At 38.7% G+C, this 25649-nt stretch overlaps 1 protein-coding gene and 1 long non-coding RNA gene across 2 annotated transcripts; one reads left to right on the top strand and one right to left on the bottom strand.

The window, feature by feature from the left end:
- Nucleotides 1-129: 129 nt before the first annotated feature.
- On the top strand, nt 130-25605 carry map1sa (microtubule-associated protein 1Sa). The gene is made up of 7 exons (XM_084117921.1): nt 130-310; nt 6762-6863; nt 18188-18270; nt 19285-19425; nt 19541-22730; nt 23615-23811; nt 24087-25605. Exons 1-7 carry the CDS (start codon nt 154-156, stop codon nt 24240-24242), a joined length of 4026 nt encoding a protein of 1341 aa, XP_083974047.1. The 5' UTR covers nt 130-153; the 3' UTR covers nt 24243-25605.
- On the bottom strand, nt 18496-19861 carry LOC311085417. Its single transcript, XR_014606817.1, has 3 exons — nt 19720-19861; nt 19506-19607; nt 18496-19434 (listed from the first exon to the last, which is right to left on the bottom strand). It is a non-coding gene; the product is annotated as an uncharacterized lncRNA (long non-coding RNA).
- Nucleotides 25606-25649: the final 44 nt, after the last annotated feature.

The following is a 25649-nucleotide window of genomic DNA, read 5'->3' as shown; positions in this document are numbered from 1 at the left end:
GTTTGTTTGTTTGTTGCACCTGTTTTCCTCTCACAGCAAGTTCCCCGTAATGGATCTGGAGAGAATCGATTCGACTGAATCATTAAAAAGAGCCGATTCAAATGAACAATTCGTTTGCGAATCGGACATCGTGAATGTGATAAACTTTGCAACATGGCGGCGGACCACATCGGCGAGTTGGCAAGCATGGAGAACTCCAACCGAAGCGCTCGTCCCGGTTTCTGCAGCGATAAATACTCTCTGCTCGCCATTGTCGGACAGCCCGGTCCGGCTGGATTTGTGGATTTACTAGTGTCCGAGATTGAAAGAGGTAAACATTTGTCTTACTGTGGGATGGTGAGTGAATGAGATCCAGCGCGCGCTTCCCTCGCCCATCACTCCGAGTCTACGTCATGAAGAGACAAATCGCTGAAAACAAACTAGTTTATCACTGCAGCGTCTTCAGAAAACGACGGCAGTCTCTTTTTGTAGCTCTGGTTGCTGGAACATTATTATTATTATTATTATTATTATTAAAAATGTTGGAATATAACGAGGAAGAGCTAATTATGTAGTTTCATTACATTTCTGCTGCCAGTTTAATCCTATTTTAACTTTGAAATGTACCTCAGTATTGAGGACTGGCTAATATAAAAGGCTGGGTGATATAAATGGGGATGTTTGCTGAATTTTAATTGAAAGTCTCTTGAAAGCTGTCACATGGCATGGATGTAACCATATACTAAACTCCAGAGACTCCCTTTTGTTATTATGACCTTGACCTCCTTTCATTTTGTCTGCTGAGTAGGAACTAAACGAGATGAATGCCCACAGAGGGCTCATATATACGCGTATTTACTGTTGAACTGGGCTCTCAGCTTTCAGCAATGCCATAGTCCTGTAAACACAGCGAACAAGATGTGCTCTAAGAACGTGTTGCGAACATTCCCTTTACGTTCTAAAAATGTTATTTTGGAATGTTCTCTGAACGTTCAAACCGTTTAAAAATTATAATGTGTGAACATTTAATTTTATCTTTTTGCAAACATTTTGGTAACGTTACTTTTGAATGTTATGCGAATGCACCCCTAAAAGGTGCATAATAGTAGCTTAGAGTAGCAATATGTACCTTTGAACATTTCAGGGGTAAATGAGGTACAAAGATGTCCCTTTGTAGGGTTACTTCACCCAAAAATGAAAATTACCCCTTGATTTTCTCGCTCTTAAGCCATCCTAGGTGTATGTGACATTCTTCTTTCAGACGAATGCAATCGGAGTTATATAAAAAAAATATCCTGACTCTTCCAAGCTTTATAATGGCAGTGAATGGAGGATGAGATTTTTTCTTACATGACCCCCACAGAGCCGTGTGGAGCACTTTTATCATGGATAGATGCACTTTTATCATGGATAGATGCACTTTTATCATGGATAGATGCACTTTTATCATGGATAGATGCACTTTTATCATGGATATGATGCACTTTTATGATGGATAGATGCACTTTTATCATGGATAGATGCACTTTTATCATGGAACTTTTATCATGGATAGATGCACTTTTATCATGGATATGATGCACTTTTATGGATATGATGCACTTTTATCATGGATAGATGTACTTTTATCATTGATAGATGCGCTTTTATCATGGATATGATGCACTTTTATGATGGATTTATGCACTTTTATCATGGATAGATGCACTTTTATCATGGATAGATGCACTTTTATGATGGATATGATGCACTTTTATCATGGATAGATGCACTTTTATCATGGATAGATGCACTTTTATCATGGATAGATGCACTTACATGGATATGATGCACTTTTATCATGGATAGATGTACTTTTATCATGGATATGATGCACTTTTATGATGGATTTATGCACTTTTATCATGGATAGATGAACTTTTATCATGGATATGATGCACTTTTATGATGGATAGATGCACTTTTATGATGGATAGATGCACTATTATGATGGACAGATGCACTTTTATCATGGATAGATGCACTTTTATGATGGATAGATGCACTTTTATCATGGATAGATGCACTTATCATGGATAGATGCACTTTTATGATGGATATGATGCACTTTTATGATGGATAGATGCACTTTTATGATGGATAGATGCACTTTTATAATGGACAGATGCACTTTTATGATGGATAGATGCACTTATCATGGATAGATGCACTTTTATCATGGATAGATGCACTTTTATGATGATGTGCTTTTATGATGGATAGATGCACTTTTATCATGGATAGATGCACTTTTATGATGATGTGCTTTTATGATGGATAGATGCACTTATGATGGATAGATGCACTTTTATCATGGATAGATGCACTTTTATGATGATGTGCTTTTATGATGGATAGATGCACTTATGATGGATAGATGCACTTTTATCATGGATAGATGCACTTTTATGATGATGTGCTTTTATGATGGATAGATGCACTTATGATGGATAGATGCACTTTTATCATGGATAGATGCGCTTTTATGATGGATAGATGCACTTTTATCATGAGTAGATGCACTTTTATCATGGATAGATGCACTTTTATCATGGATATGATGGACTTTTGTGATGGATATGATGGACTTTTATCATGGATAGATGCACTTTTATCATGGATAGATGCACTTTTATCATGGATAGATGCACTTTTATCATGGATATGATGGACTTTTGTGATGGATATGATGGACTTTTATCATGGATATGATGGACTTTTGTGATGGATAGATGCACTTTTATCATGGATAGATGCACTTTTATCATGGATAGATGCACTTTTATGATGATGTGCTTTTATGATGGATAGATGCACTTATGATGGATAGATGCACTTTTATCATGGATAGATGCACTTTTATCATGGATAGATGCACTTTTATCATGGATAGATGCACTTTTATCATGGATAGATGCACTTTTATCATGGATATGATGGACTTTTGTGATGGATAGATGCACTTTTATCATGGATAGATGCACTTGGATAGAAGCCAGGACATTTTTTAATATTTTCGTCTGAAAGAAGAAAGTCATATACACCTAAGATGGCTTGAGGGTGAGTAAATCATGGGCTAATTTTCATTTTTGGGTGAACTATTAACCTTTAAGGGAACTGCCCTAGTGAAAAGCTGTGGTGCCGATAAGAGGTGCAATTTTTGCACTTTTTTTTTTCTTTTCTGAGAGTGAATGTCTTAATAACAGTATGACAACAGACTAAATAACAGTATGCTGTGGCATTTCAAGCCTTCGGTTCATGTCCATTTAGAGCCTTGCCTGTCTGTGCAACAATATATTTTTCTTCTAGCCTCACTGAGGTGGGAATTATGCTATTGGTTTCCCAGTATTTTCAGTTTTTTTTGTGCCAGATTCCTGGCCTCTGGATCCCAAAGCACATAAACAGACCCATGCAGCTCTGCAGAACATAAATAATGCAGCTCATTTACTTCAGCATGGCTTCCCTGTCTGCTAGAGATCTCTGCGGGCCTGCAATCCCCAAATCTGAACGCACACTCTTATCAAAGATAAGCGCAATCGCGTCGCAGCAGATGTGCGTCGAGACTTGTTTTCTCTCGGTTGAAAGTCCCTGAAAAGGCGAAGCAATTCTTTTGTCGATGGACAGCAGGGTTATATATAGCGAGTCTTGTGTTTGCAGACTCTCCTTCCTCATTGTGATGGTTTGCGCAGCTCAAAGTTCATCTTTATTAAGTGTGAGGTGCATCTGCTGCGTTGAGAGAGAGGCGTTTCAACACTGTTTGGTTGGTCAGACTGGGAGAAAACACTGGTTAGACATGATTGTGTGTGCGGTGAAGTTATTTTCCTTTTATCATCTGCTTTCCTTTGATTTTCAGTCTCTTTATCTGAGGCTATACACGAGGGCCGTGTGCCTGATACACACACATCCTCTTTCTGACTGTTGCCAGCGTTTCCTTCTCTTCCTGGTCAGACGGTGCCGCTTCCACCACAGTGATCTGACAGGAATAAGATGTGTTCTGGTTTAGATGGTGTCAGCACCTTCGGAGAGAAACTGTTGAAGCTGGTTGAAACTCTTCAGTTGGTTTAAATCGCCATCGTCTCAGTTTGGCCCAATTTTTCTGCACCACTTTCATTAAAACATGATCCGCTGTCTTCTTTATTCTCCTGGAAGACACCAGTCCGCAAAATTAAGTGTGCTTGAGGCCGTTTGTTCAACAAACACTCCTCGGCAACTGCATATCAACACATAGGCTATAGCAACCAGTGTTGGACAAGCTACTTTGTAAAGTTGTTAAAGTCCGTCTGTAGTCAATCATTTTATCCCTTAAAACTCACCTTTGATCACCTAAATAACATATTTTCCTTGAAATAAATTCTTCATGCCTTAAAATATCTTGAATGTAACTCGACACCCTTCCCTCATTTAGTATGCGTGGTTCTATGAATATGCAAATGAGCCCCGCCTCCACTCACTCACTCAGCTCAGAGAGCCACTGGTTGACGATCACACGTTGATCTGATTGGTTACAAGGCAGTTTGTGACGTCAGAAACACCAGCGATTTCAAAGCGTGTTTTTGAGACTGTCTTTGGTTCACTGCAGTTTTAAGGAGAAAAATACTCAGCAATGCTGTCGACTTATGAATTTACACATGGTTTGTCTTAAAGCACATTAAAAACACCTCATAGACACATAAACAACATTAAAAGCTGGATTTTCACCACAGGGGGACTTTAAAATAAATTGGACTTTTAAATGCAATGAGGGACTTTTTATAAGAGGGTGAATGTTTTCTGAGCTCACATGGTTGTAACGCTGCAGAATAAAGTAAAATTATAACAGCAATGTTGTGTCTTTTCATGCTATATAGCTAATCAGAGGCTTGAAACAGCTTACTGTGATGGTTAGGGGGTGGGCAATATGTAACCAAATCCAAACCAAATTTGATCTCAATAAAATGTTATAATTTTGCAACCATTTTCAATAAAAAACTCTCAGGGTTACTGAAGACAGGTAAACCGTGTTAAAGAAAGAACAAAGAAACTAATTACAAGCATATGGGAAAACAAACTACAATTGAACAAAGACACAAATGAAATGAGTCCCCTAACAAAAAAACTTCAAGCACTAGAAATAAACACTACATAAAGTAATCAAATGTATAGAAACACTGCATGCATAGTCTTCACTGTGTAAATTAAATATAAGCTACATTTATTCTTATTAAACTTACAAAAGTGATTAGCATTAATAACAGCAAGTCCGGCTGCACAGGTCCAATATACTTATACGTTTTCCTTCTCATCTGTTTACGTACACTTAAAACATAAATGAACGTTCACTTGCAAAAGACATGGTCACTTTGACACACAGATATGTGTGTTTAACAGTTCAAGACCAATTAGGCGTCAAAAAGCACTGTTTTCACTTGCTTTATGAGCAGCGGCTTCATGTCGCACGTTTTTAAGACCGCGCTGACACCGAGACACAGTCTGACCGCGCGCGCATATAGCAAAATGAGCTGTCTTTTAATGCATACTGTGCTTAAACAGTTTAAAATCACTTGTTTTTAAACCGCAATAGGTTAAAACACATGCAAACGATAATATTTTGTGACCGCGCAGCACATCAGCGTCACATGAGCGTATCCACGATAGTCCAAAATCTCTAATAGTGTCTCCCGGTATATCGCCCCCCCCTGGTCATGGTCCACCACTGCTGGAAACTCAACAATTGGTGTGTCTTACTAAACCCGAGCTGGTGTTTGGCAGTACGTGAGAAACCTGAAGTCACTGCAGTAGTAGGGTTCTTCTTAAATGAGTCAGTGCTGGAAAGAGGTCATCTTATTTTGGCTCAGAAAAAAAAAAACTTTTTCCAGTTTCTTTTGAATTCTGTATTGTGGCTCTTTGTCTTTGGGTTATTTCTGTCCAAAGAACAAAATCTCAAACAAAGTTTGACTTCAACCTCATTTTATAACTTTATTTATATATCCGGAGAAGAAAACATGAGACCTAGCAGCTTTCACACAACCTGTGAAGTCTGTGGTTGACCTACTCATTTCTTTCACGGCAGACGCAGAATATCTCACCACAGGGTTTCCGCCGGGCATTAAAAGTCATTCAATTTATTTTGCGCAAATTAAGGCCTTAAATGGCATCAAAAAGCATAACATTTTAATCCTACAGGCTTTAAAAATTTAGATATAATTTTGAAGAAAATTGTCTACTATTAATTTATTTGAATATAGCCTTCATAATTAATAATTTTAGAACTTGGCTTGAAAAACAGTAACACCTTCATTCATTCATAAGAAAGATGCCATTAAACAAGTATTTGAAATATTCTGTGTTTGTTGTTTCTACATTGATTTGGAGATTAACGGTGAAATTATTACATTATAAAATATATAAACTAGATATAAACCTACAAAAATGCAGAAAATAAATTGACTAATTGAGTTAATTTTTCCAATCGATTGACAGCATATATGTGTGTGTGTGTGTGTGTGTGTGTGTATATATATGTGGTTAGTGTCATGTATGGCATTAAACATTTTTAAAATGGCATTAAAAAAGGCATTAAAAAGCGTTACATTTACTTTGAAGATGCCTGCAGAAACCCTGCACCAGGAGGGTTATAAATAGTCTGTGTCACTGCCTCTTGTCCATGGACCACAGGACGATGTGGACGTTGAATGTGGTCGATGAATAATTGAGCTTCCGCATGTGTTGACTGAAGTCTGACGGCTGGATTTGTCTCTGCACAGGTGTTCGCTCGTGGGACGTCGACCTGACCGCCTGCAACATAGACGAACAGCTCAAACTGTTTATTTCAAGACACTCCGCTTGCTTCTCTGAGGACCTCAAAGGTAAGGAGCTAACAATATATGAAAGATTCACCCTTGTGTTGTTTTGGTATTTTCATTTTGTGGGGGATCTGTGGAATTTTGTGGGGTGGCAAAGGTCTTTGTTTTAGTTTTTTTCACTGCCCTAAGAAACTTTGCGTTCGGACACAAAACTTTTGCGTTCTTTTGCGAGTGGATGCAAAGTTTCTCGGGGCAACGCTTTCTGCAAATGAACACAACGTTTCATGGTGAACGCATACGTTTTCGTGAGCGAACACAAAGTTTTGTTGGGAAACGCAAACATTTTTGAGAGCGAACGCAAAGTTTCGTCGGGGAACGCAAATGTTTTTACAAGCGAATGCAAAATTTCTGTTTTTGTGAGCGAACGCAAAGTTTCGTGGGCGAACGCAAATGTCTTTGCGAGAGAATGCAAAGTTTCGTTGGGGAATGCAAACATTTTTACAAGAGAAAGCAAAATTTCAGTTTTTGTGAGCGAACGCAAAGTTTCATTGGAAACAATCATTTTTTTGTGTGCGAACGCAAAGAGCGAATGCAAAGTTTCGTGGGGGAACACAAACGTTTTTTCAAGAGAAAGCAAAATTTCAGTTTCTGTGAGCGAATGCAAAGTTTCATTGGAAACAATCATTTTTTTGTGTGCGAACGCAAAGAGCGAATGCAAAGTTTCGTGGGGGAACGCAAATGTCTTTGCGACAGAATGCAAAATTTCAGTTTTTGTGAGCGAATGCAAAGTTTCGTTGGAAACAGTTTTTTGTGAGCGAAGTCAGCGAACGCAAAGTTTTGTCGGGGAACACAAACGTTTTTACAAGCGAATGCAAAATTTCTGTTTTTGTGAGCGAATGCAAAGTTTCATTGGAAACAATCATTTTTTTGTCTGCGAACGCAAAGAGCGAATGCAAAGTTTCGTGGGGGAACACAAACGTTTTTTCAAGAGAAAGCAAAATTTCAGTTTCTGTGAGCGAATGCAAAGTTTAGTTGGAAACAGTTTTTGTGTGCGAACGCAAAGTTTTGTGGGGGAACGCAAATGTCTTTGCGACAGAATGCAAAGTTTCGTGGGGGAACACAAACGTTTTTTCAAGAGAAAGCAAAATTTCAGTTTTTGTGAGCGAATGCAAAGTTTCGTTGGAAACAGTTTTTTGTGAGCGAAGTCAGCGAACGCAAAGTTTTGTCGGGGAACACAAACGTTTTTACAAGCGAATGCAAAATTTCTGGTTTTGTGAGCGAATGCAAAGTTTCATTGGAAACAATAATTTTTTTGTGTGCGAACGCAAAGAGCGAATGCAAAGTTTCATTGGAAACAATCATTTTTTTGTGTGCGAACGCAAAGAGCGAATGCAAAGTTTCGTGGGGGAACGCAAATGTTTTTGCGAGAGAACGCAAAATTTCAGTTTTTGTGAGCGAACGCAAAGTTTCAGTTTTTTGTGAGCGAACGCAACGTTTCATTGGAAATAAACAGTTTTTGCGAGAGAACGGAAAGTTTTGTGGGGGAACGCAAATGTTTTTGCAAGAGTATGTATAAAAATAATTATATGAATGTAATTATATTATTCCTCCTTTTTTGATCAGTAGTGAATAGAAGTTTGTAAACAGAGAACAGATATGTTGGCCTGAAACATTTTATCATGAATCAGTGAAAATGAGGAAATCAGCATGTCCTTGCACAAACTGTGTAAAAGTTCCTTCCAGTCCGGTTGAAGACTGGAGTGGGGCAGAAAAGACCAACAGCTGACCGAACAGCTGAAATTCTCCAGGCCCAAGTCATCTTTAATACTTCATACTCAAGCCGCGCTGCTCAAGGGAATCCTTCATAACCCTGTGTAGTGTGTGCTGTGTGTTCTTCCTGGGCCCTGAATCATTCATCTCAAGGCGTGGTGATGTGATTCTGCATCACTGATGCTTTGTCCTGATGCCGAGTGCGAGTGATCGTTCCTGGCTTCTGATGATTGCTGCTTTTGCTTTGACTTCAGCAATGAAGACACCAATGAAATCTGACTTCCTATTCTTTCTCATGGATGTATATAAATGTCTGGTGGATTTTCAGCCCTTTCTTGATTTTCAGATCCTGTCATGAGCATTTCATTATCTTGTGTTAGTGAAATGTGGTTAACGCACAGATGAAACGGTCAAGCCAGTTTGCATTTCTCCTGTCACCTGCATGTAAAGTTTGACAGCGTTGCTGAAGTAGGTCAGGATGGACAATGACTGTCTTTTAAGCACGGCCATACAGTGAGGATTAAATCAGCAATGTCACAAATTTAGTGACCAGCTGCCACCATCATCCTGGCTGTGAGCCGTCAACTGCTGGTTGTTGTTGTTATTAAAAAGTCAGTCTGTACTGGTTACACTGGGGGGTAAAATGGTGTAGAGACCAGTTTCACTCGGAAATTGCTAATAAATGCCACAAATATTTAAAAATAATTGGCAAATTTAATTAAATGAGATTTTGAAGTAGAAAGATGGTAATCGTGTTTTCTTGTTAAACGTATTCCAATAATCTGTTTTATTTACAAATTAGATTTTTTTTATTTTTCTGTGTAGTGTCTTTGTTGAGGTTACAGCACAATGTTTTCTTTGTGCCATTTTGATTGAGATATTCCTCATTCCTCACTTATGTTATGATGAATCTAGTTTGGGCTTGGCTGAGCGATGCGTGGCGGTTTATAGTGTGTAATGGAGAAAACTGCTTTTACTCTTTTAAACTGCAGATGGCCAGTGTTCACACAGCTGTCGATGCGCTTAATTAATACATGCTTATAATAGTACAATAAATAAAATAATGGTTGCACTGTGTCCTTTCACATGTAATGTAAACCAGTCCTGGTTTACATTACATGTGAAAGGACACAGTGCAACATTATTTTATTTATTGTACTATTATAGCATGTATTAATATTTTCAATTTTATATTTTCAGCTTTCATTTTAATTTTAGCTTTGTTTTAATTTTGTGTTTTTCTGTGTGTATGTGTGAAATATTCATGTTTTATATTTTAGTATTATAATTTGAATAATAAAATGTTATGTATAATTTATGTAGTAAAATATTTTAGTTTTAGTAATTTTAATACTTCAACTTTTATTATTTAGTTGCGAAGACAACATTTCTATTTTTCGTTTAAGTTTTTTCATCTAATATTTATTTTATTTCAGCTTTTAATTGACGAAAATGCAATGTAACTAAAAACAACAAAACTCATAAACGGTGATTCTGTCTACACAGATCTCAGACAGTAAACTGATGCTTTGTTTGATTTATGACATACTGACATGAAGGACAAATGCTTTTCATCGGGCGTTTGTCGCATCCAGTGTAGACATGTCCGGTGTAGAGTTAGGGTTACAGACCCAAATGAAGGCAAGAAAATGAGTCTTTCTATGAAACTGTTCTTGCGGGCTGCACATACGTAGCCCAATGACTGATGATTTATTTATTTTATTTTTTTCAAAAGGACTTTTTAACTCAGAAGTTACTAGATAGAATAATTCTGAGGATTCTTCTGTCATTATGTGATCTTGCTTTTTTCATATTACAAAATGTAGTTAAAGGAACACGTTGACTTTTTGGGACTTTAGCTTATTCACCGTATCCCCCAGAGTTAGATAAGTCCACACACACCCTTCTCATCTCCGTGCGTGCCGTAACTGTCTGACACACCCACCGCTAGCCTAGCTTAGCACAAAGACTGGAGGTAAATGGCTCCAGCTAGCATACTGCTCCCAATAAGTGACAAAATAACGCCAACATTTTCCTATTTACATGTTGTGATTTGTATAGTCACAGCGTGTACAAATAACAAGGTCACATGAGACACAGCCATCTTCTAACCGTATACATACTGGGAACTATATTCTCAGAAGTCGAAGCACTGCTACTTCTGCGGAGTGATTTACTCCAACTGTGCTTCGCCTTCTGAGAATATAGTTCCCAGTATGTATACGCTCGCTCAGTTCTCCTCTGGCCAACGAACCAACAGTGTATGAATATGATTCAGGCAGCATTACAGGTCAGAATTGGGATTGGATCAGAACATTCTGAATATTTATCCAGTATTTATTCACGGATCTGTGAAAATGCTGTATTCATGCCTGGCCAGTAGGTGGCGATGTACTAGAAACACTAAGCGCCTATAGGCTGAACACGTAATACACATGCGCATGACGTCAGCGTTTTCACAGATTATGTGAAATAATCTGTGAAAATGTTTTTGTAGTTTACACAGAGACGATAAAACGGTATCGTTTTCAAAAACTTGCACTTTGAAACGTTTTCAAAGTTTGCTGGTTCAGGCCTCCTGTCGTGTAAATGAACGACTCACCAAAGCAACCGTTTTTGTTGAAAACGGTGTTGTGTAAACAGCCCCTAAGATAAGATGTTTGTTCATACTTCTACCCTGTCTTGGATGTTATACCGAATGTAAAAGAGTCTCCCTGATCTGAACTTCCCCTCCGGCTCAAAGTGTTCTTTCCGTGGATGTCACCTCTCAGAGGAATCCGCTCGAAGCACCCGTCTATATCTGTAAACCTCTCTGTGCCCAGAACAACACAGCCTTTCACTGCAGCACAAATAGACTGAAACATTTTTCTTTGTGTCGTTTAAGAATTAATAATTCGTTTGTGCCTCTTATATCACAGGGAGCTCAAGCTTTCGGTGTTTTGATTTGGCTTGTACAATGAAGGCACTGTGTTGAAGCGTCAGGGACCAGCAGGGGGAAAACTTCATTACCTCCGTCTCCTGTCCCTGAAGACATTGGCAGCATCTTTCACACAATGTTTTTTAGGCTTGCGTCCAGCTGAATGGGACGGGTATATACACTGTCCCAGTCATTTCCAGGCACATATGCCGACTAATCCTGACTAATCATTGAGCAGCTGTTCAGGAATGTCAGTCTATCTCTTGTCAAGCTGTTTTATCCTGTACCTGGACACTGATTTATATCCACAGTGTGTCTATAATGTTATTGTAAGGTAAAATCAAACGCCTTTGAATTATAAAACCCCATTAGTGAGTCTTTTGTCCCTCATGAGTTCCCAGCTTTCCCATCTGATAGATATTTGGGTTATACTTTTTAGCAGTAGTGACTCTTATTCCCCAAGACCAAAGAGACTCTGTTTCTGGAGATCTGCCTCAATCTAGAGAAAAGATTCATTTTCAAGTTGTATGTTTATTAACTAGTTTATCAATATACTTAATAGTGCTCAAAGTCCGATTGTAGCGTTTTATTGTCTTTACTTTATGGCATTGTGTTCATATTTGCTCCAATTTTTCTTTGCAGACAGCAGTTGTTGTTTTTTTTTTTGTATGTAGGTTCAGTGTTTTTAATTGTATTAGTTTGTGTTCAAGTTTAATGCTGCCATGCTGATTGAGATCTTCCTTCAACTATATAATTTGATTGTCTAAAAAGACAAGTTTGGGGACACCTGATGATTACAGCAACAGGGCATTGCATTCAAAATACACAGGGATTTATATGGAGCTGTTCCCCCTTTGCAGCTCCCACTCTTGGCTTTCCACAAGATTTTGGAGAGTGTCTGGGATTTTCTTTTTCTTTTTCCATTTAATCCAGTGGAGCATTTGTGAGGTCAGGCAATGATGTCGGCCTGTCTCGTAATCTCCGTCCAGTTCATCCCAAAGCTGCTGGACGGGGTTGAGGTCAGTTCCTCCACACCAAACTCAACCAAACATGTCTTTATGGACCTTATTGTGTGCACTGGAGCGCATGCTGGAATAGAAAATGGCCTTCCCCAAGCTGTTCCCAAAAAGTTGGAAGCATAGCATTATCCAAAATGTCTTGGGTATGCTGAAGGATTACGTTATCATTTCACTGGAAGTAAGGAGCCAAGCCCCTGAAAAACAACCCCGCACCATGATCCCCCCTCCATCAGACATTACAGTTGGCACAAAGCAGTCAAGCTGGAACCGTTCTCCCGCCAAAACCAGACTCGCCCATCAGACTGTCGAACGGAGACGCATTACTCGTCACTCTACAGAATGGGTTTTCACTGCTAGAGTCCAGAAGCGCTGTGCTTTACACCACTGCATCCCACGCTGGGTGAAATGAGGCTTGCTTGCAGCTGCTCGGCCATAGAAACCCACTCCGTGACGCTCCCGCCGCACAGGTCATTGTGCTGATATTGATGCCAGTGGAAGTGTGTAACACTTCAGATGTGGAATCAGCAGAGCGCTGGCGACTTTTACACACTATGGCCTCGTTTACACTGCAGGTCTTGATGCCCAATTCTGATTTGTTGCCCAGATCCGAATTTTTATATATTTTTTTGACCGTCCGTTAATGCCTGGTTCAGAGTCAAAATCGTGTAATCTGACACAGTGACTATCGTAACAGACAAAAAAATCGTGTAATCTGACAATGACTATCGTAACAGACAAAAAAATTGCGTAATCTGACAGTGACTATCGTAACAGACAAAAAAATTGCGTAATCTGACAGTGACTATCGTAACAGACAAAGAAATCGTGTAATCTGACAGTGACTATCGTAACAGACAAAAAAATTGCGTAATCTGACAGTGACTATCGTAACAGACAAAAAAATCGTGTAATCTGACACAGTGACTATCGTAACAGACAAAAAAATCGCGTAATTGACAGTGACTATTGTAACAGACAAAAAAAATAACGTAATCTGACAGTGACTATCGTAACAGACAAAAAAAAGTGTAATCTGACAGTGACTATCGTAACAGACAAAAAAATCACGTAATCTGACAGTGACTATCGTAACAGACAAAAAAATCGTGTAATCTGACACAGTGACTATCGTAACAGACAAAAAAATAACGTAATCTGACAGTGACTATCGTAACAGACAAAAAAATCGTGTAATCTGACAGTGACTATCGTAACAGACAAAAAAATCACGTAATCTGACAGTGACTATCGTAACAGACAAAAAAATCGTGTAATCTGACACAGTGACTATCGTAACAGACAAAAAAATCGCGTAATTGACAGTGACTATTGTAACAGACAAAAAAAATAACGTAATCTGACAGTGACTATCGTAACAGACAAAAAAAAGTGTAATCTGACAGTGACTATCGTAACAGACAAAAAAATCACGTAATCTGACAGTGACTATCGTAACAGACAAAAAAATCGTGTAATCTGACACAGTGACTATCGTAACAGACAAAAAAATCACGTAATCTGACAGTGACTATCGTAACAGACAAAAAAAAGCGTAATCTGACAGTGACTATCGTAACAGACAAAAAAATCGTGTAATCTGACACAGTGACTATCGTAACAGACAAAAAAATCGCGTAATTGACTGACTATCGTAACAGACAAAAAAAATCACGTAATCTGACAGTGACTATCGTAACAGACAAAAAAATCGTGTAATCTGACACAGTGACTATCGTAACAGACAAAAAAATCACGTAATCTGACAGTGACTATCGTAACAGACAAAAAAAATGCGTAATCTGACAGTAACTATCGTAACAGACAAAAAAATCACGTAATCTGACAGTGACTATCGTAACAGACAAAAAAAATGCGTAATCTGACAGTGACTATCGTAACAGACAAAAAAACGTGTAATCTGACACAGTGACTATCGTAACAGACAAAAAAAATTGTGTAATCTGACACAGTGACTATCGTAACAGACAAAAAAATCGCGTAATCTGAACCAGGCATTACACGTTCTTTCAATTGTGACCCATGTCCGAATCATGTGTTTACACTTGGCATACTACTGTATCTGAAACATCACGCATGCTTAAAGGGGGATCTTGCACAGATGGATGAACGAGAAATATGCTTGATGCTAGCTTTGCGATATATGCAAAGTTCGCCAAACATCACCATGATTTTGAGAAGGAAAAGGGCCATCATCAATGCAGTGCATATTGTGGCGGGCCTTAACAAGGAGCAGTGGGTCTGAAATGTTAGGATGAGCAAGCCAACCTTTGATATGTTGTGTCAACGTGTGTCAATGTTTGTCCACATTCCTCTCATACGTCGACACAACGTTTCGTCAGGCTATCCGTCAGTTCGCAGATCCGCGTCTGGGTTTCTCTCGTCATTAAACCGCGGAGACGTAGCCTAATGCCTCAGTCACATTGGCACATATCTGATTTATTTCCACATATGAACGAGGCCTGAAACCGATCTGGAAATATCCGAATGCATGCGTTTATTTCCGGTTTACTCGGTCATAGAACACAGCCGATCTGTGTCACATATGAGCACAAAATCTGAACTGGGTCACGTTTCACTGACAGTGTAATCGAGGCCTATCAGCGCTCTTTACATGAGTGACTTTACATGATCTTCTGCATTGTGGCCGAGTTGCTGCTGTTCTTAAACACTTCCACTTTCCAATAAAACCCCTCACAGTTGAGCGAGACATATCTAGCAGGGATGACATTTCAAGAGCTGACTAATCACAGTATCACGCGCGAGTTCACTGAGCTCTTCAGAACGACACATTGTTCTCACTAATGTGTGTAAATGCAGACTGCATGGCTAGGTGTTTGATTTTACAGCCCTGAAACGCATGAAGTCAATAATTAAGAGGTGTGTCCCAATACTTTTATCCATATAGTGTATTTACATCCCCATTAGTAACTTTTTTCTCAATAGTGTGACTGTAGTTCAGCTGTAGAGCAGCCGGTCCCGCTGGTATGTTGTGCAAGCTAGCACCAGATAGATCAGATTAAACCCCTCACACCCATTTACAAAAATGATGGAGAACAGGACCAGCTGGGAGCATGTGCTTATCTGAGCCCCAATAATGTCCCATACACAACATGAGTACTGTTATTTCCATATGCTGTTGTGTTTCTGTCGTCGGCACATGTCTCTGCTCTGAGAGCTGTCGCAGTTTCAGATGCGCTGCGGTTGTTTGTATGTTAGGGGAAGGGCAGCCACAGCATAATCGCTGTTAGATAAGATCATCAGAGATACGCTGAAGGGAGTCGAGGAAAGCTTCGCTGGAGTTTATCATTCTGGTAAACAACTACAGTACTGGGACACGGTTTCTGCAGATGCCGTATTCATGCCTTTGATTTCTATCTGAAGTATGGATTTGCTTTGGCACTTTGCACAAGAATTCAAACATTGAATAAGCCTAGTAGGATTCAAGAATACGTTTTAAGAATAAGTTTTAATATTTTGAAAGTGAAGCTTTCAAACTAATTTTACACTGTAAAAACATTATATGATCAAACATATTAGGGCTGTGAAACGATTAGCATATATATATATATATATATATATATATATATATATATATATATATATATATATATATATATATATATATATATATATACACACACATACACACCATACATGCATGCATATATTTAATAAAATATAATTTATATATATGAAATGTATATAAAATATATATACATGTAAATATTTATATATATGTTTATTATATATATGCATGTATACATGCATGTGAGTATATTTTTTATATTTTTAATGTATTTTTTAAAACACAAACTGAATACTACAATTATTATTTCATCTTGGTATTGATTGTGTCCTGAGAAATATTTTAAAACAATTCTGTCTATGGGTAATGCTAAAATTGGGATGAAACAACACTATGCAACCACTATGTGTGTGTGTGTGTGTGTGTTAGGGATAAAATATTAAAGGAAAATTTTGAATAATTCAATAGGAATAGACAAATCTTTTTAAAATACTTTATAATTTGTGTGCTAAGTTCTTAGAAAATAACTCTGTATTTATGTTGGTTTCATAGGATTTTGATTTTATATATATATATATATATATATATATATATATATATATATATATATATATACATATACATATACATATACATATACATATACATATACATACACATACACACACACACACATACACATACACATACACATACATATACATATACATATATATATATATATATATATATATATATATATATATATATAATTTTCAATAGGTTTAAATTTTTATTTTGTCATTAAAATATCATGTGATGTTGCCATCAAATGAAAAGTAATAAAATATTTCTTTACACTTTGACAACATACAAATGTAGACATCTTGAACAACACTTTTTAAATATTCATACATTTTTAGACAGTTTTTCCACATGACATTTTACAAACTAAAATAATCTTGCCTTTTCATGGAAATTTTTTTCTGATATTCTAAAAGACCACATGACCTTCTGCCAGAGTCCTCTCTATGATATCATTTCCTGTTTTGTCTCGAGTTTCTTCTCTTTGAATGAACTGATCCCATTAAAGGCTAGATATATGTCCTGCATGTATTGATGCAATATATATGACTATTATTGGTTGTGTTCAGTGTTAATTTGTAGATTTCAAAAATATAGAGACTAATATAGAGAAGTTTAATTTTAGTCATTTTGTTATGGGCTTTTGTCATTGTATATAATTTTGCTATTTGGGATACATTTATTTTTATTTCGGTTTTAGTTAGTTTTAGTTAATTTATTTCCAGGTAATAATTTTAGTGTTTCAACTTAAACTTATTTCAGTTTATTGCCAAGGCAACATTTCCAAGGCAACATTATTTATATTTATATTTAGATTGTATTGTCCACATTCTTTCAGTTAACACAAATGTTTTAAACATTTTTAGTTACTGATAATAGCCCTGGTTGCATCCTTTAACTTTTAATTTAAAGGACCCACACCTGTACAGTTGAGCGGCTCCAGTGCCTCCACTTTCATTTGCTACTCTGGAGACCTAGATATTGTTTCTCAATTTGTCTGTTGAAGATAGAGGCTGCAAAGATGTTGTCATAGCTCAGCTTCTGCTACAGGAAGGAAGGAGAGGCTTCCTACCATGTGTTTTCGACTCGTCATGGTGCCGAGCAGAAGGCTAGAGTTACCTTCGGCTCACGTTTGCTCATTGTTTGTGGAGAAGACAGGAACATGTCACGCAGCTAGTCTTCTTAAACATCCTTTTTCTGACCCCTTTAACGTCCTGTACTTCCTAATCCACAGCTTGAAATGATTTTGTTGGCATGAAAATATAAGTTTGAGGAAGTAAAGTAGAACCTTTCATCTAGAGCAATAAACCCACATGATGATATATGCTGTGGTTTTGGACTTCACACCATTCAGATCAGGAAATCTTCAAACTTATGTAACCTGCGCCAGCACCATAGCTCAATGTGAGCTCATAGACTGTCTGTTATTTCCATTAAACTGTAAATAGTGTTGCCTGTTCGGCTGCCGTGTTTGTCACTGTGCTGTGGCCACTGTGTGTATCTGTACATACTCAATTAAAATAATTACCTAGTGTTTTTAAAAGATCTCCCACTCTGTCTCCATCCGCAGGCCAGAAGACACTGCAGCACAGCGGGGATGTGCTAGAGACCCAGGTGATCGTTAACCCATCGCATGATTTGGTTTGTTCAGAGGTGAGTGTGTAGTTTGCAACACACTAATATCATCACATCCTTAGCATAACTAGTAGGGTTGTCAAAGTGCCCGAAAAGCTAAATTCATATTTCTTTCTTAAATATTAGCAAAATTCTAATTATATTCGCATTCTGAAGACAATATTAAGAGGAAAAAGTACTGTATCGTCTCCTATGCCCACAAGAGGATACAAGGGAGCGCAATAAGCAAAAATAAACCAAATCAAGACAAGATCGCATCTTTTATTGAAATTAAATGACATTCACTTTTTAAAGTGCCTTAACTTTTGAAACATATAATTTCCTTAATGTGCATGCAAGGGAAACTAGGTTGCAATAGTGCATAAAACTGTGTATGTGCATCAGTAATCTGAGGAAACATGCTTCAACAGACTGCGTAATGTAACGTTACTACATTCAGAAACAATCCACATCTACTCTCTACACATCTACATATTGTTCTGTCTTTGAAATCCCCCTTAAGATGAATTGCTTGTTGTATTCCTTATTTGATAACCTCTCTGGATAAAATCGTTTGCTTAGTGAATAAACGTAAGTGCAAATAAGCTAAATGACCCAACCCTAAATCAAAGACAGAGTAATGTTCGCTTTTATGATCCAATTGATTTTCTTATGTTTAAACGGTTAAATATTGGTTTTGCTGTATTCCACACTTGCACCCTCAGTTCTCTGGCCACTGCAGTTATTTCCTGATAAATGTATGAAAGCTATTTGACTGGTGTTTACCCAACTGTGTTTGACTGTGTAAACACAGGGAGATGTTGATGCATTTCTTGAAGTACCTTGTCCAGTTATATTTGCTCTTGATATTTTCTATCCAGAGCAGCAGCCAAGTGTCTTCTTTTAATCCCTCTTAAAATGTAGTTAGGGTCTTGATTTGATGGCTGACTACCTGTTTGGATAGTTCAACATTAGCTTGCTTATACTCTCCAATAATATTTAAGTGTAACCCATACTTGTTGCACATTTTAATGCTGGTCTTTATTTTCATAGGTCCGTCGGCTCATTTCTGATACGTCTCTTCATAAGCTGCTAATTCTTGCTGGACAATGTGTTGAAGATACTGGAGACCTTGAGTTGCAAATTGGGTCTTTTTCACTAAATGACTTTATCCAGATATTTACAGATGAAGAGGTCAGTCACCTGTTTGTCAAACAAGTTAATTATGTAGTAATTCTACTTGATATTAAAATACACAAAAACAAATTAATTACCTCCAGTTAATGAAAGTTTTCATTTCCCTACACAGATTGGAGATCTTCTGAGCTCTGCAGACCCTACTCAGAAAGCCAGCCTAACCCTGAGCTGTCCAGAATCTGGGATGTGGAAAAATTCTCAATTAGAAAAGCATAATTTGCAAGATTATATTGAAATTAAAACCAACCCTCCATTAGTGCTACCAGAGATGGAGGGCCTTCAGGAGTTCACCGAGTATCTGTCAGAGTCTCTTGAAGCTCAGTCGCCTTTTGATCTCCTTGTGCCACCCAGTACAGTGGGCTTCCTGAAACTGTCCCGTCCCTGCTGCTATGTGTTTCCTGGAGGAAGAGGTGACTGTGCCTTCTTTGCTGTGAATGGTTTCAATGTCTTGGTCAATGGGGGGTCTGACACTCAATCCTGTTTTTGGAAACTGGTGAGACATTTAGACCGAGTCGACTCAGTATTGCTCACCCATGTTGGTGTGGATAATCTACCTGGTATGAACAGCCTACTTCACAGAAAAGTGGCTGAACAACAAGAAGAAGAGGAGTCCGCTGGATCGCAGAGCAATGAAGACTGGCAGAAGAATCTAATATCGCCAGAAATAGGGGTTGTATTTTTCAATGCTTCTGAAAGACTCAAAACATTGCAGACTGACCCCAGGGTCCTTCGAAGTTGTGATCAAGTTGCCCTAACGTTACAGCATTTAGAAAGGTTGTCAATTTTTCCAGAGCAGCTCAGTCGCTCTGCTGGGCCGGCTATCGAGCCGGTGATTCTTTTCCAGAAGATGGGTGTAGGTCGCCTAGATCTTTATGTACTCAATCCAGTCAAAGGTAGCAAAGAACTTGAAGCTTTCTTGCAAACTTGGCCTGCTCGCACTCCAAACATAAAAACCTCAGAAATCCCTCTAGACTGTATGGTCTCCATATGTGCCCTGTTGGTTTGGCATCCAGCGAATCCTCGAGAAAAGATAATTCGGGTTCTGTTTCCTGGGTGCACTCCAGAATCCAAGATCTTTGAAGGTTTAGAGAGACTAAAGCATCTAGAGTTTCTCAAACACCCAGTAGTTAGTTTGAAGGACCTTGAGACATCAAAGTTGGATAAACAGCCAAAGCATGCTGGGAGCAAGGAAAGTCTTAAGAGTATTTCCAAAGAATCTCGACCTGGTAGTGCCTTACTCAAAGACAAGGTAAGCAAAGTAGAGTTGAAAAAGCAAGACACTAAAACAAAGACCAAATCCACTAATGAAACCGTTCCAAAAGAAGGGAAAGAGGGTGAGGAAAAAGCAAAGCCAAAAGATGATGTGAAACAAAGACCATCTAAGCCTGAAAAGCAAGTGACTAAGAAAGAACCTGCTAAAGATGAAAAGAGGGAAGTTAGGAAGAAAGAGGAACGGCCACCGACAACTATTGCAAAGAAGGATGAGATTGTAGAGAAAAAGAAAGAACCCTTGAAAAAAGATCTCAGTGCAAAGCCCAAGAAAGATATTAAACCTGATGTGAAAAAAGAGGTTAAGAAAGAGGTCAAACCAGAAGACAAAAAAACAACTACAAAAACTCTTGGTAAGGATGTTAAGAAAGTCACCGGACATTTGCCAAGCAGTGCAGATTCTAGAAAGTCAGTTGTCAAGAATGGCTCACTAAAGAAAGATTTGATGGTCCCTAAAAAGGATCCTTTACCCAAAGGGAAGCCAAAGCCAGACAAAAAAGAGCCTGACAATCTGAAATCCTCAAGTGAAGCAAGTGGAGACCGACCAAAGACATCTACGCCTGAGGATGTTACTGCACAAATGGAAAAGTTGAAAATGGAGAATGAACAATTGCAGGATGTTGAAGGCAATAATCTAAGCTCAAGAACTGAATGTGCCTCTGGCAACAACGACGTGCAGGTGAATGGCTCTAAAAAAGGTACTGACGAAAGTCCAGAGAAGTTTCGGAGTATGGATGGGAACCCTGGCTCAAACATTACTATTGGACCCTCCTCCCCACTTACACAGACTCCAAAGAGTGAGAGAAGTGTAAACTTTGATCTCACTCCAACAGAGCTTAATGGATGCCCCAAAGAGGACGTCTGTACAAGCTTGGACGAAAAAACCCTTGAGTTAGTTTCTCCCACGGACTCTGTGAAGAATAATGCTTCTCCGGTCTCTGGCGAAGATTGTAAGGCAGGCATCAGGGCTTCTGGTACCAGTTTTGAAGACAGTCAGATGGTGTTCTGCAAGAACTCGATGGCAGGTTGTTCGAGAAGCAATCTAGAGAACAGCTCCATATCATCACAAGATAGACAACCAAGCTTTCTCTCCTCTACTTCACTTAAAGATACTCTACCCGACGCCTCTCCTAGCCTCACTTCCTTTCCTGCGGAAGTTGGCTCTCCACACTCCACTGAAGTAGATGATTCGTTATCCTATGAACAAGTGCCTGTTTGTCATTCACAGGAGGAGATTGGTAATTTGGCATACACTAATGGACATTTAGCAGACCGCGACCCAAAAACGGATTTAAAAACATCTCATAATAGTCAAAACACATATGATGAATCTGAGAATCACCTCTTTGGACCACAGATTGACATCCTTCCACATGATGTCGATCTATGTCTGGTTTCACCTTGTGAGTTCCAGCATCACAAATCTCCAGAGAACCAGCAGGGACTGTCCTGTGAGGTTGTTGCCCCAAGTCCTGACCTCTCTCAAGAGCCGAACCAGTGCAGTAGTAGTGATCCTCAGTCAGTGGAAGGTCAGGAGACCACGTCCTCTGTTAGCGTCTCCCTCATCTCGGTTTCTGATTCTGATGCGCCACCAGCCACTGAAGAGTGTCCCTCCATTACTGAGGACTTGGACTCTGATGAGGAAGCTAGTGATATCTTTCCACCCCACCATCCTCATGACCATCCTAGCACTCATTCGATACACCACAATTCCCAGCGTGTCTCCGAAGACCCTCCACCTGCCCCGATGAAGGATTTACCACCGCTGCCACCCCAGCCTGGTGCCTGCATGGCCGACCCAGAGGCTGATGCTCAGGGGAGATCTTCCAAGAATGTAACGTCGAAGACCAAAAAAATAGCAACTGTGTCCTCAAAGACTGCATCTGCAAACATAACGCAAAGTGGGAAGGCAAAGACTGGTGCTCCCATGTCTACCAGTGGAACTTTTCGGGCTATGTCCAGTCTGGACACCAGGCCTGCATCCCGCAATGCTACCAGTGGATCTAGACCAGGGCTTTCAAAGTCCTCATCCAGTGAGTGCTCATGGTTTCTTCCAGAAATATATGAATTGCACATCTATTGGGGATTGGGCATTTGACTAGTCCAGGGATTCTCGACTCTGGCCATCGAGGTCCACTTTCCTGCAGTTTAGCTCCAACCTTAAAGGGATACTCCACTTTTTTTGGAAATAGGCTTATTTTACAACTCCCCCAGAGTTAAACAGTTGAGTTTTACCGTTTTCGAATCCATTAAGCCGAACTCCGGGTCTGGCGGTACCACTTTTAGCAGCAAAGTTTCTTGATTATTACGCAGGAATGAGAGTATAGTTCCTAGCCATATCAGCCTAGAAAATCGCAACTTTTCAATTTCCGTCGGTCTTAGTACACGATGTAACTACAGAAGAGTCTTAAATAGGAAAAATATCGAAAATCTTTGGTCATTTTTTTCAGAGATGCTAATGGTCCTGTCCGATTCAATGATCTATGCTAAGCTATGCTAAAAGTGGTACTGCCAGACCCGGAGATCGGCTGAATGGATTCGAAAACGGTAAAAACTCAACTGTTAACTCTGGGGGAGTTGTAAAATTAGCTTATTTCCAAAAAAAGTGGAGTATCCCTTTAATCAAACACACCTGAACAGGCTTATCAAGGTCTTCATGATTAGTAGAACATTGCATGTTTTGAGTTTGATCAAGTTCGGAGCTAGACTCTGCCAGAAAGTGGATATTGAGGGGCTAGAGTTGAGAACCCCTGGATTAGTCAATTAGTGAGGGATGAATTTCTATCTGAGAGGATTTTAGCATGCTAACAGTAACCCTTGGATTCCCTAAAAGGTTGTGTCTCTAAATTAATTCACTGCCGCAACCATACAGTAATAAAAGTCCAATTGTGCATAATGTCATTGCCTCTCCTTGCAGGTTCTGTCAGTGCAGTCTGTTTGGACTTGGCATATTTGCCCTCTGGCTCGGCAGCTTCCACTGTCGATGTGGAGTTTTTCCGGCGCCTCCGCTCATCCTGCTATATAATTAGTGGAGATGAGCCGCACAAGAAAACAGTCATGAGATCTATTCTCGACTCTCTTTTAGAGGGCAAAGCATCCTGGCCAGATGTTCAGGTAACTAGATGTTTTATTCATTCATCGCCTTTCCCAAGCTCAAGGTGCTTTACAAAAGGTGTAGAACATACAGCAATATTACACAAAAAGCAGAACCTTCTGAATAATCTCCAGCATTGTTTATACGGTTGTATGGATGGTTTAAACTTAAAGGAATAGTTTTGACAACGTTCACTCACCCTGATCGTGTCAGGTCTCTGCACAGGTTGACGGTCAGATAGTTACTTTACTGTTTTACTGATCAATTGTTTAATAGTTTTTCCGTTCACTTCCAGGTGACTTTGATCCCCACCTTTGATTCAGTGACTATGCACAACTGGTACCAGGAGACCCATGAGCGGCAGCGAGATCTGTCAATCACAGTACTTGGAAGCAACAGCACTGTCGCCATGCAGGACGAGACCTTCCCAGCATGCAAAGTGGAGTTTTAAAGACACCTGAAGAATCACACCCCTGCCTGTCACTAGAGCACTTCTGTTCACTTTCACTTGCAAAATGATGCCTCTCAGTTTCTTCACACATTTTACCTTGTTTACCATGAAGCATTTCGGTTAAATTCATCAGCAATGACGTTTTATCTGTAATTTAACATGTAGACTTGCTGCTTATTAAAGTGTTATGGATTCTGTGTGAACAGGGTAGATAATATTGCCATTTCTTTCTTTTTTTATGGCTATTTTTAGCAGTTTGGTTATGTTATTTTATACATTTCATTGCATCTAGTTGATATCGAGCATGTTGATATCTAGATGTTACCAGCTCATGGTCCTACATTACTTACACATATATTTTGCACAGTTTAGATGCCCCTTGGAAAACTATAGTACAATAGAGTTAAATATCCAGGTTAACACTTGATATGTCTGTAAATGGCGTTTCACTGTACAGATCCTGCGCTGAATCTTGCACAGCAGGGCCAATGTGTATCAGTGGGACCTTTAACAAGTTTGGGCAATTAAAATCTGTTTTGTTTAACAAAACCTCAATAAATGAACAAAAACTAAGCTATACCATCTCGATAAAAATTTCACTAAGATAATTGAGGTTGTACTTTGAACCAAATGACGATTTTCAGATTAAAACGTTCAACGGAAAGTGTTGTTTTAAAATGTCAGGGTCTATTTTATTGCAAACACTATGTAGGAAAGTAGAGATTATTTTCGTGGAACATATATGTAGTGCAAGCCAGGTGACATATTAGTTCTGCATTTATTGATAATACTCTGAAAATACTCTGCCTTTTGTCCCTTGTCTTGGCTCCTTTTGGAGGAGAAACATTATATGTATACAAAGATGAATGCCTTATTGTTCTGCCATCATCGACTAACACTAAAGCAGCATGTCATTTGAATCGTGAATACTTTTTGCTGATCTTGTTTTTGTTGAATGTCATGTAGTAGACAGCTCAACTAATGTGCACATTGTCACAGCAAAGGCTGCAATACTTAATGAGAAATAAATGTTTTATGGAAAGGGCCTCACCAGACCACAATTAAAACATGTTTTTCTTTGTTTGGTCCTTTATTAAGCCGTTAGTGGGACAGTTTATGCATTACTTTTTTAAAATTGCACTTTGATTGTTTTCCTTCCTGAGCCGATAAAACGATTTTTATGAGGTACAAGTACTATGTTTTAGATTTTTTTTTCTTAAAAGGAAAAAAAAACGCCAAAAAAGAAAATAAATATAGCAAGTGTGTGCTAATGTCACTAACAGGCTTAAATATATCAGTACGAGATTCCAAAATGTAAGCATATTTTCAAATGTCAAATAAAGTTGATAAATTAAGAATGACAGTACTTTGTGTGTATGTGTGTTTTTCTTTCTTTGCAGTAATGTG

This window comes from Abramis brama (genome assembly GCF_963993115.1).
Source record: "Abramis brama genome assembly, chromosome: 6".
NCBI classification, from domain to species: domain Eukaryota; kingdom Metazoa; phylum Chordata; class Actinopteri; order Cypriniformes; family Leuciscidae; genus Abramis; species Abramis brama.
The sequence above is the reverse complement of the archived record's forward strand: the minus strand, read 5'-3'. Positions and strand labels throughout refer to the sequence as shown.